At 38.7% G+C, this 18,038-nt stretch overlaps 2 protein-coding genes across 5 annotated transcripts in view; one reads left to right on the plus strand and one right to left on the minus strand.

Annotated features, from left to right (window-relative positions):
• Positions 1–18,038, minus strand: part of LOC109417184 (protein yippee-like) — a 314,595-nt gene that overhangs the window by 68,736 nt on the left and 227,821 nt on the right. The window lies entirely within an intron of this gene.
• LOC109422421 (UDP-glycosyltransferase UGT5) lies at positions 16,004–17,877 on the plus strand. The gene is made up of 3 exons (XM_019697217.3): positions 16,004–16,398; positions 16,449–16,860; positions 16,921–17,877. Exons 1-3 carry the CDS (start codon positions 16,161–16,163, stop codon positions 17,801–17,803), a joined length of 1,533 nt encoding a protein of 510 aa, XP_019552762.3. The 5' UTR covers positions 16,004–16,160; the 3' UTR covers positions 17,804–17,877.

Below are 18,038 nucleotides of genomic sequence, written 5' to 3' on the forward strand. Positions count from 1 at the left end.
TAAAAACATTTAAGGAAAATTTCTGGAGGATCTATGATAGAAATCTGGCGAGAAACTCCAAGATAAACCCGGAAAAGTCTCTGAGAGAAATCCCCGGAAGAAGTTCAAAAGTTAGAAAGTTTACCAGGACAACAACGAAAGGAAACCCTCGATGAAACTTTGGGAGAATTTAGTTTGGTGGCCCAGAAGGAAGTTCCCGAGAACCTCTGTAAGAAATCCCGGGAAGTGCTCTAGCAGAAAACCGAAGAAAAACTCCTGCAGAAATCCTAGTGAGAACTTTGGTAAACCCCAGGAATAACTCTCAACAGTCCCGGAAGGATTTCCCAAAAAATCCGGAAAGAACTCTGAGAGTAAATTTGGGAAAACCCTTGAAGGAAACATTTGAAAAACTACTGGAAAAATCTAAAAAAAAACTTCAGCAAACCTCCAGGAAATAGTGGGAAGAACTCAATAAGGAACTGCGTTGGAATTTGAAGAAAGAATAGCGGTTGAAACTCAGGGAGAAATCCCGTAAGGAACTCAATGAAAATACCTGGATAAAACTTCGTGAATCGTGAGGAATCCTCAGAATAATTTTGGAACGAATTTCAAATTGATTTCCAAGCACATCCATAAGCATAAGCAAAGAGTGGTCGACATCACAAGTTTTTCCAGAGTTCAATAATATTCATCGGAATAGTTAAGATTATTATGGTACCAGCAGTTAGTGTTCTATCGCAATTCCCAAATTTTCTTAGGATTTCCATCGGAATCCCATTATTACTACACCCTCAGTAGCAACCTCTAAGGTTTGTTACTGAAAATTTGTAGTAAATACTACTTTTATTCATGCCGAACGCTTTGTTTGCAGTATGTTAGAAAGTTGTAGTTTAGTAAACTCGTTTTTATTCATACGAACATGTTCCACAACTAGTATTAACTACCGAAAATGTAGAAAACATAAGTATACTACTTTTTATTCATACAACCCATTGTCATTATTGTTGCAAAATGGTTGAAATTTGATAAAGATTTTGATAAAGATTTGATAAAGGAGCAGCATGGTCTTACCTGCAAAATTACCGCTCTGGTTGTTTGAACCCTTAGCATGTAGGGTGCCTGCAACAATTATGGCACTACGTAAGGAAACTATTTGTACAAAAATAACGAGAAGACCAACAAATGTCATCAATATTTAAAAAAAAATAGCTTAGTTTTCATACTTTACAGGAAAAATACATAAACGGAGTCAAAACTACTTTTAATATTTATTACAGCGTTTGCCAATAGGAACCCTGTACCAGTTACCGATACATTTATTAACTTCGTTTCCTTTTCGAATTATTTGCATACATTCCTTATGGGTTTAGCCATAACTAGTAAACTATGGCGAAAAAGGGTGCAAAGAAGCCAACATTTTAAGGAAAATGATTTATTTCAACCATAATTTTAGCAAAATGTGGAGTTTAAGGTGAAACTTCAAGAAATCCTATTGCAATTTTTCATACAAACTCTAGAGCAAGGATGGGAACACTCACTTGCAGAAAGTTACACTCACTTGAAGTTTTCTCAGCTCAGAAGCGTGCAATCAAGAAATAATGTATGGACGACTTTTGCCTTGTGGTTTTGTCTAAAAGTTTGCCGAACAGAGTAGGGGTCGCACACGCACACCGAAGTCGTAAAGGAGCTGCGAAGGCAACTCTCCACGAGGTAAATGTAAATTACACTCACCTCGTGGAGAGTCGCTTTCACAGCTCTGTCACGACTTTGATATGCCTGTGCGACACCTACTCTATTCGGCAAACTTTTAGACAAAACCACAAGGCAAAAGTCATCCATACACCATTTCTTGATTGCATGCTTCTGAGCTGAGAAAACATCAAGTGAGTGTAATTCTCTGCAAGTGAGTGTTCCCATCCCTGCTCTAGAGGCACAAATCTGATGATCGAAGCATCGAACCAAGCCGCATTCGTTCATCCTGGCTTGACTCACTTACAAAAAGAGGCAGCTTTTCCAAATGCGCTCTGTTTACGAATGTTTAAGATTAATGCTCTTGAAAACGTGAGTAGGGGCCCAAGTCGGCCATTATGGCAGCCATATTCGTATTCTCTAAATGAGAGCCATCATCTTTTGTGAACGTGATCTGTTGTTCACCAAATTTTTCTTGTTGATTTACATCAAGATTTACATCGTTAAAGGGTGAAAATCAACTAGGGCAAATAATTGGTACTACAACCATAATTGGAACACTTACCCTATTCATGATGTATAAATAAATTCAAATGTAGTACTAACACACAGCTGAGCAATAACCATCGGTATTTTAAATTTCTTCCCCACAATTGATGAAGCTCAAATCAGGAGTTCATAAAATAAAAGGGTTAACTGCTCAATAAACAACGTTGACTCCATTTTCCCCGCGCACTCAGTGCTTTCCAGCAATTCTGCTAAATTGCCTTTGTCCAGGCACTATGGTTCATATAATTAGCACCGTTTTACCGTTGCACTAGATGGACCCATGCCTGCTGCCTGCAGCAATAAACAGTACACCACAAAGTCCACAATTGTGCTAATGCAATAGTAGAAGATATTACTGACTTAGATTCAACGACGATTAATGATGACCGCGACGACGACGACGACGACGACGACGTTGCCTGCAGTTAATGGGTGAATGATTGTTTGGTCGCGACGCGCCTCGGTCACAAACACGACCCAGTAGTGGTGTGGGAAAACTGATGCTGTTCCAACAAACCGGTCGATCCAGGACCCAGTTCCCATCAGCTCCCAGCTGCAAGGGAGCAGAGACGAAACCGATTGCTTGACACGTTGAGGATGATTAATTCATACGACATTTAATTGGCTTAATTTGTTAGGAATAATTAATGGCGGACCGTTCGGCATGATCGAGTGACGGCCGACACATATTGATGGCAGTATTCACGCTGCTGTGTAGTTTGTTGTGAAAAAAAAAAACTCGTCTGGAATTGAGTCAGTCCAATTATCTCCCAAATCTCAAATGACAACTCTAATGGACCGGCAAAAGTATCCACTTTCAACTAGTAAAATTTTATGACGATCTGCTTGGAGGCACAAAATGTTGATAACGCTGAACCCTCGCTGGAGAGCTCCATATAATTTTGTTTGCACAGTCACTGAAAACAGAGCACCCGTTCGGGTTCCTCCAATAACACACTGCTGCTAGCTGAATGATACATACATTTTCTCCTGATTATTTTGTGTCTCACCGGCGAAGAAAAGGACGGCGACGACTGCCTAAATGGAACTCTCCGGCGAACCAATCTCCAATGGAAGGTAGTTTATTGCGGATTATAAAATTAAAAATTTAAATTTGTTCCGAACCTTTCTTCGGGTGAAACGGGAAATTTCGAGGCGGTGCCGTTATGGTGGTGCACTTTCTTAATCTGAGATAGGCTTTGCTTGATTACAACGGAGATGGTGACATTTGATTGAGCTTTATTTGCAAAAATATTTTTGAGTTGTTTTAAACATGACGCTTATATATTTTGATCATTTTTTGTATTATTATATACTTACTCAATGTTAGATTTATTATTCGTACCTGCAAAATAAATAAATATCACTATTAATATTCATAGTATTGCATTCATACAGTATTTCATATTAACTATATACTAAGAATTGAATTGGTTGCCTGGTCACAGATATAATCGAGGGTTTAAATCAATCAAAATTATGAAATTGAAATTCAGAAACCATCTGAACTCTTTTAGTGCAGCTACACTTGAAGATAGCTGGAGGGACATCCGATCCGCCACAGGCTTTGCGACTCCGAATCACAGAAACGACTGGTACGACGGCAAATGTAAACAATTGAAAAACGAAAAAAATGCAGCATGGGCGAGAATGCTGCAACACCGTACGAGAGCGAATGAGGCACGTTATAGACAGGCGCGGAACAGGCAGAACTTAGTCTTCCGGATGAAGAAGCGCCAGCAGGAAGAACGAGATCGCGAAGCGATGGAAGAGCTGTACCGCGCTAAGGACACACGAAAGTTTTACGACAAGCTGAACCGCTCGCGCAGAGGCATTGTGCCACAAGCCGATATGAGCCGAGATAATCACGGGAATATTCTCATGAGCGAGCGTGAGGTGGTCGAAAGGTGGCGGCAGCATTACGATGAGCACCTTAATGGCGACGTTGCAAGTACCGAAGGTGGCGTGGTAACAGATCTAGGAATATGTGCACAGGACGAAAGACTTCCGACCCCTGACCTCCAAGAGATTGAGGAGGAAGTTGGCCGGTTGAAAACTATAAAGCCGCAGTGATCAACTACCAAGCGAGCTTCTAAAATACGGTGAAGAAGCACTGATGAGAGCACTACACTGGTTCATTACCAAGATTTGGGAGAAGGAAGTAATACCGGAGGAATGGATAGTGGGTATCATGTGTCCCATCTACAAAAAGGGCAACAAGTAGGATTACGGGAACTACTGCGCGATCACACTACTGAGCGCTGCCTACAAGATACTCTCTCAAATTTAATTCCGCCGTCTATCGCCGATTGCAAGAGATTCATGGGCGAACGCGCTACAACGGATTAAATGTTCGCTATCCGCCAGGTGTTGCAGAAATGCCGCGAATACAACGTGCCCACACATCACTTGCTCATCGATTTCAAATCGGCGTATGATTCAATCGATTGAGAACACCTATGGCAGATCATGCACGTATACGGATTCCCGGATAAACTGATACGATTGATCAAAGCGACGATGGATCGAGTGATGTGCGTAGTTCGAGTATCAGTGACACTCTCGAGTCTCTTTGAATCTCGCAGAGGGCTTCGGCTTTCTGTTCAACATTGCTTTAGAATTTTAGATAATAAGGAGAGCGGGGATAAACCCGAGTGGAACGATTTTCACGAAGTCCGTTCAACTGCTTGGTTTCGCTGATGATATTGATATTAGGGTAATTGATCCGATCATGGAGGAGTTAAGCACTGGGTTCATGCTTAAACCACAATTGTATCGCCCCAAGCAAACTTTTTACATGGATTGAATTGAAAATAATAAAATCTATCCTTTATCTACGGGAAAATAACGAAATATTGCCACTTTGAGGTTGTTACGAGCATTTTATTCGTTTTTATCTGAAAGAATATTGTGTTCCTAATGTTGCGGTATTTGTTCCTAATGTTGCGGTATCCCATTGAAATCATATGGGATACCGCAACATTAGGAACACTACCGCAACAATAGGAACACAGCAGCGAACACATTAAGGAAAATCTTTTTTTTAAATAGGTTTTTGGGCAAATCTTAAGCAAACAAATGGTGCAATTTCATAATTTAGGCACCATACATCCATACCCAAGTAACATTTTAAGTTTTGTTCGGCTCTACAAGAGATCTTCATGACCAATTTTATAAAACTTGCAATAAAACTGAATCATACATCAAAACCTCTTGACAACCTCTTTAAGAGCATCTTCCGGCTAAGTGGACCACTCTCGGAGAGGTTTTGCAAACCGCATTAAGAGTAGCAATAAATCCGTTTTAAAACCTAGTTGAAATATTTCCCATTCTCGATTGTTGTTGTTTTTTTTTCAACAAAAACTATGACAGCTCAAGATGCAGAGAAGCTTCTTCGATGGCACGTAAAGTTCAGGAGGATACATCATTCGTAAGTAGAAAGCGATTATTTCAAAGAAGTATTTTAGTAGTTATTGTGCTGGTAGGCTTATGCGCATTCGAATTTACCGTGAATATTGGGGTTGCAGAATCATAAAATTAATGCGCTTCGAAAATAGTGAATATTATCATCTTGGAATAAAATAAATCAATTTGTGAATTTAGTAAAACTATCCCGAATCACAAGGAAACTCAGCAGAGAGAGTTTATTTATGTGAGCATGTTATGAAAATGGTTGCAAACTGCCAATTCATTGCTAATTTAAGCAAAATTAACTATTTTTCATTCACGTAAACTAATTCTTCAATATGGCGACGACCATAATCAGCGAAAATAAAACGAAAGCAAGTTTACTTTTATGATGACCGCAATAAACCTATCAGTGTCGTAGTTTCTGCATTTCCACCAACAGATGTCGTTACTAATCGAACGGATCGCCATCTGTTCAGAGTTTTAACAGTTTTATTGCGGTAATAGTGATTGCCAAAAGGTTTACATATCGGAAAGTTTTGTTTACTCTTACAATCTGTCTTTATGGATATCTTCAAGTATACTATAAAACATTTTATCAATGGTTTTCATAAAAGTAGTCATAAAACTGTGAGTTTTAATTATTTCTGTGATAAAACCCTTATAAAAATCAAACAAAACCAATCAGCGATGGAATTGTTACTTGGGATACCATGCCGCGAATACAACGTGCCCACACATCACTTGCTCATCGATTTCAAATCGGCGTATGATACAATCGATCGAGAGCAGCTATGGCAGATTATGCACGAATATGGATTCCCGGATAAACTGATACGATTGATCAAAGCGACGATGGATCAAGTGATTTGCGTAGTTCGAGTATCAGTGACAATCTCGAGTCTCTTTGAATCTCGCAGATGGCTACGGCTTTCTGTTCAACATTGCTTTAGAGGGTGTAATTAGGAGAGCGGGGATAAACACGAGTGTGACGATTTTCACGAAGTCCGTTCAGCTGCTTGGTTTCGCTGATGATATTAATATTATTATCGCAAACTTGAGACGATGGCGGAAACGTACATCCGACTAAAGAGTGAAGCCAGGCGAATCGGATCAACCATTAATGTGTCGAAGACAAAGTAAAAGCCCGCCACCCCGAATTTATATCGACGGTGATGAAATCGAGGCGGTTGAAGAATTTGTGTACTTGTGCTCACTGGTGACCGCCAACAATGACTCCAGGAGAGAAATTCAGACGCGCTTTGTGGCAGGAAATCGTGCTAACTTTGGATTCCGCAGAACTCTACGTTCGAATAAAGTTCGCTGTAACACGAAGTTAACTATCTACAAAACGCTGATTAGACCGGTTGTCCTCTATGGGCACGAAACATGGACCCTACGTGCAGAGGACCAACGCGCCCTTGGAGTTTTCGAACGGAAGGTGTTGCGTACTATCTACGGCGAAGGGCAGATGGAAGACGGGACTTGGAGAAGGCGAATGAACCACGAGCTGCATCAGCTGCTGAGACAACCAACCATCGTCCACACCGCGAAAATCGTAAGGCTACGGTGGGCGGGTCACGTCATCAGGATGTCGGATAGCAACCTGACGAAAATGGTTCTCGAGAGTCATCCGACTGGTACAAGAAGACGTAATTCGCAGCGAGCTAGGTGGGTCGGTCAGGTGGAGGACGATCTACGGATCCTTCGCAGAGTGCCGAACTGGAAACACAAAGCCATGGACTGAGTAGAATGGAGACGGCTACTATGTACAGTAGAGGCCACTTAGGCCTTAGTCTGACCGGTAAGGTAAGGTAAGTATGAACTCTGTTTAAATTTAGCCCTACCTGTAAACGATGGCTTCATATTATTGAATGATCTCAACGTAGCAGGAATCAAAATCGCGTGTCTGGGATGGCATCGATTCCTGCTACGTTCTAGGTTTTTGGCAAGCGTTAGAAATCTGACTCGATTTTCTCTGCAACACACGCAGTACAAGATAGTACAGACGTACGAAAATCACAGAACTGAGAAAATGATCTTAAACTAAGAGAGAAGCTTATGTGTAATGGAAAATTAGAGCAACAGATGTGAAAAATACAATCAGTCAATTGCTGATAATGGAAATTGACACAATTACAATGCATAAAGCACAGTACAGTAGCACTGAATAATGCATTGTTATCACCTCATTAGCGCTTCCGTTTTACGATTATTGATACCACATAATGGGGTAACTTTGACAACATAAAATTCAATGTATTCATTAGTTAGTTACGTACATTAATTACAAGACTTGAATTGTTTTTGAGAATCCTGACCCGAAACGTGTTTGTATTTGTTTGTTACTTTGTAATATTTTTTGTAAAAATCTCTTATCATGGTTTTTGGCACCGCACAACAGGATTCGTTACGATTGATGAGGATACCTTCGAGGTAGTGGAGGAATCTACCGGCCTTGGATCTCAATTAACTGCCTACCATGGATCCCAACTAGCCTGGCGTGAAATCCGAAGGCATTATGAAGGCCGTGCGGGCTTCATAAGAAACTGCGATCAAAAAAGATTTATCCTTGCACCAAATAGATCATACAGAGTAATAAAAAAAAATTGCATTACAAAAATCCTAGATCATACAGGAAATTGAACCCAAGACTTGATCTTTCTGCATAAGCTCGCGTTTGTTGCTTTGTACTTTGAGGTTATTCTTAGGGCGTCATTACTTGTTTTGAATTTGAGCACTATGGAAAGAATGCGATGATTGGCCAAACATGTATTCAACAAAACATGCAAAAACTTAATCAGATTTACCCAGCATATCGGTACATCATTATTTTTTTCTGCAGACACTGCAAGAATGAAATATGTACTCACAAATTCATCGGAAACTGTTAATGGTGTAGGATTACACGGAACCTTGCGCAGGACAACATATGCTGGTTGCCAAGATAGAGAGACGCGTTGTTTTGTTCATTCTACACATGAGGATCACGTTTTACTGGTATTGATAGGATAATTCCAGTTATGAGCTGGGCTCAGATTTCGCCTTAGGTAGCCATAACGACCACCAGCACAGCATTGATGAAGGATACATGCAAAATATATGCAATGGTCCGTTATTGATATAAACGTCGATTTATGTGATAATCCACAAAACCCACGTTGATCTAAGGGAGCATCCGCAAAAGACGTAGCATTTAAGGGGGTAGGGGGGGGAGACTGGGATTGAGTGACGAGTATTAGATATGGAATAATATGGTACGAGGGGGGAGGGGGTAAAAAAACCGGCCGAAAAATGCTACGTCATTTATGAACGCCTTCTAATTTATTGTGGCGCAATCATGTGGGATATCCTGTTGGTAACGTCTCGTGGAATACTTTTTCTTTATATTGCTTTTATGTGTCAACACAACAAAAATAAAATAAAGCAAAAATACCAGCTCTCATAATTAACTCTAATAGGAAGTTGGGGTCAATGGCTCAGACAGGCACGCTGAAAGTACACTACGCCATCGTAACTCCTAACATTTTAGGAGGATTGAAGAAGAAAGCGGAAAATGGAGTAAAAGAAATAACATAAGAGCCTTACTCATGGTGAGGTGAATCCCATTTGTTTTTCTTTTTTTTACTAGAAAACCATTCTCCTGAAATAGTATTCCTAAAAAATGCAATATATTTATTAGTATAAAAGCAACTTATTGATGATGATGATTCTGGGCGTATTTCTAGTTGAATACCTGTAAATAAAAGAGAATCGAGCTAAATACTGCTTCTTTTTTATTCAAACTATGTGTTTGCATCTTATGATAGATACGTATTTTAACCTCAATTGTAAGGTCATCTTCAGTGTCTCTTACTTGATTCGACAGTGTCATAGGATGCATACACATAGTTGAAAATAAAAAGGACCAGTTTCTAACTCGTGTTTCTCTTTGCAACCGTGTCCAGATCACTGGAATTCATTTCAACTTCTTCCGGCTCTGTTTCGTTCACATATTGGTTACGAATACCATGTCTTTGTAACGAGTTCTCATGGAACCTCAACTAGATAGCAACGTTTTGTCTTCGGCAAAATTGTTTACAACAACAACCACCTTCTGATGATGGATTGCATAGTTCCGAATTTCCCCACCACGTGGCGGTGCCAATGTTACTTCCGAAATTACTTTGGTGAGATATAGGGTATTGTACCATTTGGGCAGGTGTACCTATTTTGCGCACTTTCCGCTATAACTAAGTCAATTTCAAACCGATTGAATGGAATTTTTGTACAGAGTTAGATACTGTACGTGCCTAACTCTATACAAAATTTCAAATCAATCGGTTTGAAATTGACTTAGCTATAGCGGCAAGTGCCCAAAATAGGTACACCTGCCCAAATGGTACAAGACCCTATCACAAAATTACTATCTTCAAAAAAGTTGAGAGATATAATTGGTAATGCAGTATCGCCGAAATCGTTTATTTTTACATCGGTTTTCCTTTTTTCAATTTTTTACTGCCTTAATACTATGTTAGTTTGGGAAACCGAAGTACTCGCGGCTGTTTTAAGATTAGGGGAAGGTGGGGTAAAATGCACCCCCTAAGCAAATGTGGCCCTATAGCTAAGATTAAGATGATTTTATGGGTGTCTTGCGTTTTGAAAGTTAGTTTACCTATTTGAATCAGAGACGCCAGCTTTTTGTACGCGTGATATCAATTTTACCGAATCAAATTAACAAATTAAAAAAGTTTTACGTTTTGGGTGCTGAAAAACGGTTGGGGGCAAAACGCACCTTGAGGTGGGGCAATACGACCTCTGGCATTTTCCGCTTTGAATTCTAATGAGATACCAGGCGGCTCCATCTCACTACTTACGGCAGCAAATGAAAGGAGTAGGAGGCGGATGGTAGTTACTAGGTTGATTCCATATAATCAGCGCGCAATTGCTTAAATTGCGTGCGCTTCAAATTAGACAATCTTTACAAATGTGGAAAATCATCGTTTTCCACGCTTTTCATTCGAATATTCTTTGCATTCTTGGGCTTGTCCGGCTCAGTTTTACATCTAGTTTACTTGAATCGAATGGAACTTCACTTACACAGCGTAACAAAAATTAACTATTGGTCTGTCTCAAGAACAAACTTATGTGTCTTTGACAGATTTTGGGCCGCTGAATCCGAATCCGGGCTCAGATTTGCTCCAACACGTCACAATTTTGAGCTATACCTTAATTTATAGGGCAAAATATGCGATTTTGGGCATTTTGACCGCAAGTTATTAAACATAGAAATATTTTTTTTTAATTAATCAAAAGGTTAATTGGTCGTTTAACATCTAAACTAACGACTCATGCAAAATATTTCATTTTACCAAAACGAATTTGATAGTTTTAAGCGATTTATGTTGGGTACGATATTTCCCATACAAGTCACCCTCCAAAAGTTGCATGCAAGTTTTCATACTAACATAAAATGCTTAAATCTATCAAATTTGATTAGGTAAAACGAAATATTTTGCATGAGTCGTTAGTTTAGATGTTTCCATGCCAATATTTCCATGCTTAATGGCTTGCAGTCAAAAAAGCCCAAAATCGCATATTTTGCCCTATAAATTGAGGTATAGCTCAAAATTGTGACGTGTTGGAGCAAATCTGAGCCCTGATTCGGATTCAGCGGCCCAAAATCCTTCGGAGACACATAAGTTTGCTCTTGAGACAAAAAAAAAATGTTGCGCTGTGTTATGTAATGAAATAGCGTGAGGGCGTTTTGCCCCGGGGGTGCGTATTACCCCAGGTTACCCTACATAAATTTAAAATTGGGAAGGAGGGAGTTAGAGCACTTAAACTAAATTATTAACAAACTTATACTAAAAACATTGATGGGACAAACTCTGTCTAAAACGAAACCAAAAAGAAAAGATTGTAGCGGTAGACAACTACAAGAAATGGAGAAACGGAAGGGAACCATGCACGACAAAATAAACTGACGGACAACGAACATAACGAACGTAATATATCAAACTGATAAATGAGATTCATGTATTCCAAATCAAGGTCTGGCAACACTTCTCTAACGTATTTATGTTATTTTCCTCGAACCCGGACAGTTAACTATGGGAATATCTTCATGAATTTTCTTAGAAATTTTTCGAGAATTGCTGCAGCATTTTTCCAGCTGTAATTTCAGAAATACCTCCAAGAATATTTTCAGGTATACCTCCTGAGACTGTTCCTGAAACACCTCCTTTTTCATTATATTTGCAGGGATTTCTTCTAGTTATTTCATCTGATTATCAAAATTTACCCGCAGAGAATTCTTCAACAATCTCTCCTATGAAAAGTTTATTTGGAATTCCTCGAGAATAAACTTCTAAATTGTAAAGGTATTTATTCTAATTACAGGAACCCTTCCTTTTATTCGGAATGCTTTCACGGAAATCACCAGAATACCCTCATGATTTTTTTTTGGTATACGTTAGGCAATTTCTTCAGGAGTTCTTCCAAAATTTTGTCAGGAAATACTTACAAGCATTCCTGCAACAATTCCTAATTCTTCAAGAATACCTTGGAGATTTTTTTATGAAAATCACCCAGGAGTTTTTTAGATAACGTTCAGGGATTTCATCAGAAATTCATTACAGAGAACTATTTCAATATTCTTTTAAAGGTTTCTTCAGAAATGTGCGAAAAGAGTTTTCAAGAATAACTTTAAGAAATTGTTCAAACGATTCGTCAGTAATTTCTGCGGAAACTTGATTCGTCCTAAATTAATCCAGAGATTTTATCAGAAATATTTGCAGGGATTTCTTAAAATAAATCGAAGGATTTCTGAAGGAATATGTACATTAAAAACTTTCTTCAGTGAATTGAACTGTTTTAGGAATATAATGTTGTTTTTTTTCTGAAGGTATTATTCAGGGAATATTGCAAAGGAGTTCTGATTAAAAATATCTAAAGAAAACCTTCATGGACGTATATTCATGGATATCTACAATATAATCTTCTATAGATTCATCTTGATTATTTCCAATGACCATTTCAGGGATACATTTAAAGTTCCTCAAGAATATCTACAGAAATATTTTCCGAATGGTTAATGGTATGGATCGCCTATCCGGGAATTACCGTATGAATCCTTAAAAAACACCAAACCCTGTAGGAGTTCGCTGTAGGAATTTTCAGATAAATCTCGTAAGAAATTCTTATACGAATTGCTAGATAAGTTTTGAGAGAAATTCTTGGAGTGAGTTTCGGAGAAATCTGAGCTGAATTTCATTTGCATATCTCATCTAACTCGTGCCTTGTTACTTTGTACACTAGGTCCACGTTGTGCCGAAATTCGAAACAATGCTACCCGACTAGAGGTATACAATAGGAATATATCATAAGTATATCATATAGCTCATCTCATTTGGCATAATACCATTCGGTATAATTCAGTTTGGCATAATGCCATTTGGCATAATGGTCATTTGGCATAACAAGGATTATGCACATTCTTACCAAGAAGGCTGTTCTTTGTATTATGCCAAACGGCCTTATACCAAATGGTCATTATGTCAAATGACCTTTATGAAAAATGGCATTATACTAAACGGCGTTATGCCAGATGGCATTATGCCAAATGGGGTAAAGCCTATCATATTCTGATACAACTATTTTAGTTATTACTTTTTCAAACTAAACTATGACAAAATTTTATATGTTAAAAAAATTATTATGTTATTTTTACAACTGTACAAAATGAGCGGTTGAAAAAAAAGCATAATAAATTATACCAGAATATGATATTCATATTGTTTTAAATAATTACCGTACAATGGGGTGTTAAGGGGCGGAAAAAAATTTCGTCCCATTAATTCATGGGGTTTACTTCCTAAAACTTTCAGGAAAAACAGTCCAATCATTGTCTTGCTGTCTGCTAGGAAAATCTATATTCCAAAATTTGACGAGTTTTTGGAGAAATTGTAGATATTCAACAAAATGTGCGTAGTTTTAGAAAATTTGAAAAAGTGGTGTTAAGGAACTTAAGGGGGTAAATGTAAAAGTTCTTGTATTTCACAGAAAAATAAAAATTGATTAATTGTAAACAGTGACTGTCCAGTCAAAAACTTGTTTTCATGAGTGGTAATCCTTATAGTATACCTTTTTTTTCCAACACACATCTGAAGCGAATTTGGTATTAGTAAATCAATGTTTAACGGTTTTTCAAAGTAGTGTGTGAAGATGAATCCCTTAACACCCCATGAGTTCTTAATACCTCATTTTACGGTATGCTACAAATAAAATATTAAATTTGGTTTTGAATTCGTTTTTTTTTCGTTCCTTATAGGGCTAACGGTCGATAGATATGTACTGAGAAAACTAGGAATAGTTTCACCAGTAAATTTCCTAAAATACCATTGAAGAAACTATGCAAAATAATCTTTTGAACACTAGTTTACAAAATATAATCAAAGCCAAGAACTTGTAGCAACGACGAGAAGTACATGCATGATTATGTACTGAATTCGAAATTGTGCTCTAAAATACTTAAGTTAATCAATTTATGAGTTGTATTTGAAATTCGAGTTTAACACGATTTAAAAAAGGGAACTAAATATCTTGCGTTGTAGCGAACTGATTCTAAGCCTTTCATACTTCCAAGCCATTCATGATGCGAGTGAGTTTATGTTCAAACTGGCGACGCGTTGAGCTTTTGCTGTAAAATTACACAAGTCAAATATGTTTCGTTTTCTGTGAAAATGGGATCGTACTTAATTTTCTATGATATGTGTCGTTTAAATTGACTAAAATATGAACGACTCATAAAAAATCATCTTCTTCCATAACAAAATCAGAAATTTCCAATAAAGAACTAGGGGTGGGACCAATAATAAACTAGAAAATTTCCATAGACAAATCAAAAAGTGCATATATTACCCATTAATAATTGATTTTTGAGCAATAAAAAATGAAGGAGTTTCCACAAATAATTCAACAATTGCAATAAATAACTACATTTTTTTCACCAAAAAAGCTTAAATTTTCCACAAATAAATCCGACTTTTCCATAATAAATTTTAAAATTCCCAATTGAGAAATTACCTGGAGCCATGCGATGAAGCCGCATATAGATAATTGAGGAACTGAGGTGGCAGAAGGCTGCCGAAGCTTCCGAAATCCGACGCGCCGTATCTGCGCCGATTCGATTCTAGGCAATCCACAGATCCAAGAATTTGCCCGGTATAATGCGAACAGAGATGCCTTTAAGTTGCACACATAGTTTCAGTCTTCTATCATGATACTATGATGTAGTTTGTTCGAAATATTTTGTTGGAAAAAATATAGTATTTCATTGCAATTGTTGATTTATTTGTGGAAATTCTGACACTTTTCATTGCTCGAAAATCAATTATTTATGGGAAGTTTTGATGGAACTTTTTAATTTATTATGGGGCGTTTAATTGGCTGCCCGCTTTTATATGTCGGTCGAAAATAATACAAAATCACAAGTTTTTTTTTAGGTGTGTTGCTACGCCAATAGGTGTATATGAGCACTTTTCATAAGTGCTTGAAGACAACAAAACTAAGAAGGTTTTGTGCCCATTGTAATAGCATGCCAGAAGGAATATTATGGATTGAGTGCTTTAGATTTAATTTTACTGTATACAATTATGGATTTACTGTCCCAAAACTGAGCTAAAGTCACAAAAACCGCCAACTTCAGACCGGACATTCATTGTCATTTGCAAAATATAACCTTCGCAAAAGCGTACGATAACAATAATCCACTCGTCGCATCAGGCAGCTACTTCGGCAATCGCCCTATATTAGAGCGCCGGAACAATCGAGTACCGAATATGCCTAGCAATGGTCCTGCATCAATCAATGATATGCGGAAAATCAACGTGGGAATAAACGATAAGATATGGGCAAACTCATTACGCCAATAAAGCATCCAATACAGATCTAAAACCTACAAGTCATCTACAGCTGTTTTTATTCGTTTGAGTGTGCCATAGGGTGGCCTAGATTGAGATTGATACACAAAAGACTGTAGATGACAATTCAGATTTGCACAGGAGTCATATATGGTGGATTCCATTTGTGACACCCTAGTGTTCTCAGCACAAAAACTGTATCACACTGTAAAACAGTGAAACTTTGTGTAGGCAGATTTTGAACATTAAAATGTATTTTTTTTTCGTAACTAAATTTATTGTTATGCTGAACATTTCTATGAGGGATTTGCGATTCAGTTTGGTAAATATTCAGATTTGAAATTTGATTACTCTAGGTGGGTACTATACTTTCCACTCTGTTCTGTTTACTTCAGGCTAATTTTGCCACTGAAATTTTGCAGTTTATAGAGGTTACAAAGTGAATGCTATATACAAATGCAAAATAATCTCATAGTATCGAATACAATCACTGATGTAAAATAATCTCAGCCACCACCGAGGTACAAACCATCTCCATTTTACGGTACACACCACTTCATATAGCTTGACACCGGTACTCAATCCTCAATTGTAAAATCGATACCATTGGGAACAGTACTGTTGGCTTACGAGATGTATTTTCTGTTTAGAATAATCTTCCTGCTCGGGGTGTTGCTTACGGTTACATCTGGTTACCGAATCCTCGGCATTAACATGAGTCCAAGCCGATCACACGTCATAGTGCAGGAGGCATTGCTCAAGGAACTTGCTAGAAGAGGTCATCATGTCACAATGGTCAGCCCGTATCCGTTGCAGTCCCCATTGGATAATTATCGGCATATCACTATTCCAATGCCAGATTGGAGCAAAGGTAAGGGTGAAGAAACATTATTAGAGCATTTGAAAATCAGTTACTTTTAGGTGCAATGAAAAATCTCATGAGGGATCAATCGCAGTGGTCAATGGTGAAAACTTTCCCGGAAATGAATCGCATAGCTCTGGAGTCCGCGAACAACAGCATCCATCATCCCGAAGTCCACAAGATCATCAAAGAAGAAAAATTTGACCTCTTAGTTGTGGGGCTGATGGCGGATTTTCTACTCGGCGTATCGAACTGGATAGGGGCTCCCACCGTAGTTGTTAATCCAAACGCGGCAATGCCCCTAGTTAACGAAATGGTAGGAAACCCATATCCCATTGCAGCTGTTCCTAATACTATGCGAGGCATGTTAAATCCAATGGGTTTCACCGGTAGAATGCAGAACCTGTTAATCTCATTCCTAGAGGATGCTTTCAATTGGTATATGAAGCACACTTCGGAGCAGTTTTACGAGTAAGTTTCCTGGATTCCGAACAAATGTTCATATCTTATCGCATGCTGTCATTGTTTCAGCTCCGTATTCCCTCGTGGTCAGTTCCCATCATATGACGAGGTTCGTCGAAACGTATCACTCGTATTGATTAATCAGCACTTCACGAAAACCTCGCCTCGCCCCTACGTTCAAGCAATGGTAGAGGTCGGTGGACTGCAAATCAAACAAACTCCAGATCCTTTGCCGGAAGACCTTCGAAAGTGGACGGATGAGGCAGAAAACGGTTTTATCCTCTTCAGCTTGGGCACAAATCTACTGAGTTCAACCATACCGAAGGAAAAACTTGATGCTTTGATCAACACGTTCGCAAGATTGAAGCAGCGAGTGATTTGGAAGTGGGACGTTGAACACATGCCAAACAAACCGGAGAACATTCTTCTGAAAAAGTGGCTACCACAAGACGACCTTCTGGCGCACAAAAACTGTCGCCTGTTTGTAATGCATGGTGGTTTAGGCGGCGTAGCAGAAGCTCTGTTCCACGGTGTTCCTCTACTGGGTATGCCATTTTTCGGAGATCAACAAGCCAACACTCTTGCAGTGGAAAAGGAAGGTTGGGCAGTAATCGTTCAGTTCGCCGACCTAACGGAAGAAACATTCTCTTCAGCAATGGATGTGATTCTGACCAACTCAAGTTATACTGAAAAAGCGAAGCAACTGTCGAGTTTGTACCGAGATCGGCCACAGTCAGCCATGGATACTGCGGTGTTCTGGACAGAGTACGTTATGCGACACAAAGGTGCACCACACATGCGTTATCCTGGAGTGGATCTAAACTTCTTCCAGTTGCACATGCTCGACTTGTTTGCAGTAATTTTTGTAACTTTATATATTGCCATCAAAATAGTTTCACTCGCGTTTAGGAGAATTTGCCGCAGAAAGCAATCGAAATTGAAAGTACGATGATTATGCCAGTGAAAAAACCCAAACAAATCTCCAAAATGAATCATATCAAAGTAAATAAACTAGTATCTAAAGTGGATCGCCCTTCAATCCGTGTACCAAACTCCCCGCACAGCAACAAAGCTTCGCCAACCGATTCCCCGAAGTAGAACGCACTGATAAGATAAAAACGTTCTGAGGTCAGGTATACCGAACGAACTTCACCTGCGCGAATCTCACTATTACCGTGGTGATAATA

This window comes from Aedes albopictus, chromosome 3 (assembly GCF_035046485.1).
Source record: "Aedes albopictus strain Foshan chromosome 3, AalbF5, whole genome shotgun sequence".
Taxonomy (NCBI): domain Eukaryota; kingdom Metazoa; phylum Arthropoda; class Insecta; order Diptera; family Culicidae; genus Aedes; species Aedes albopictus.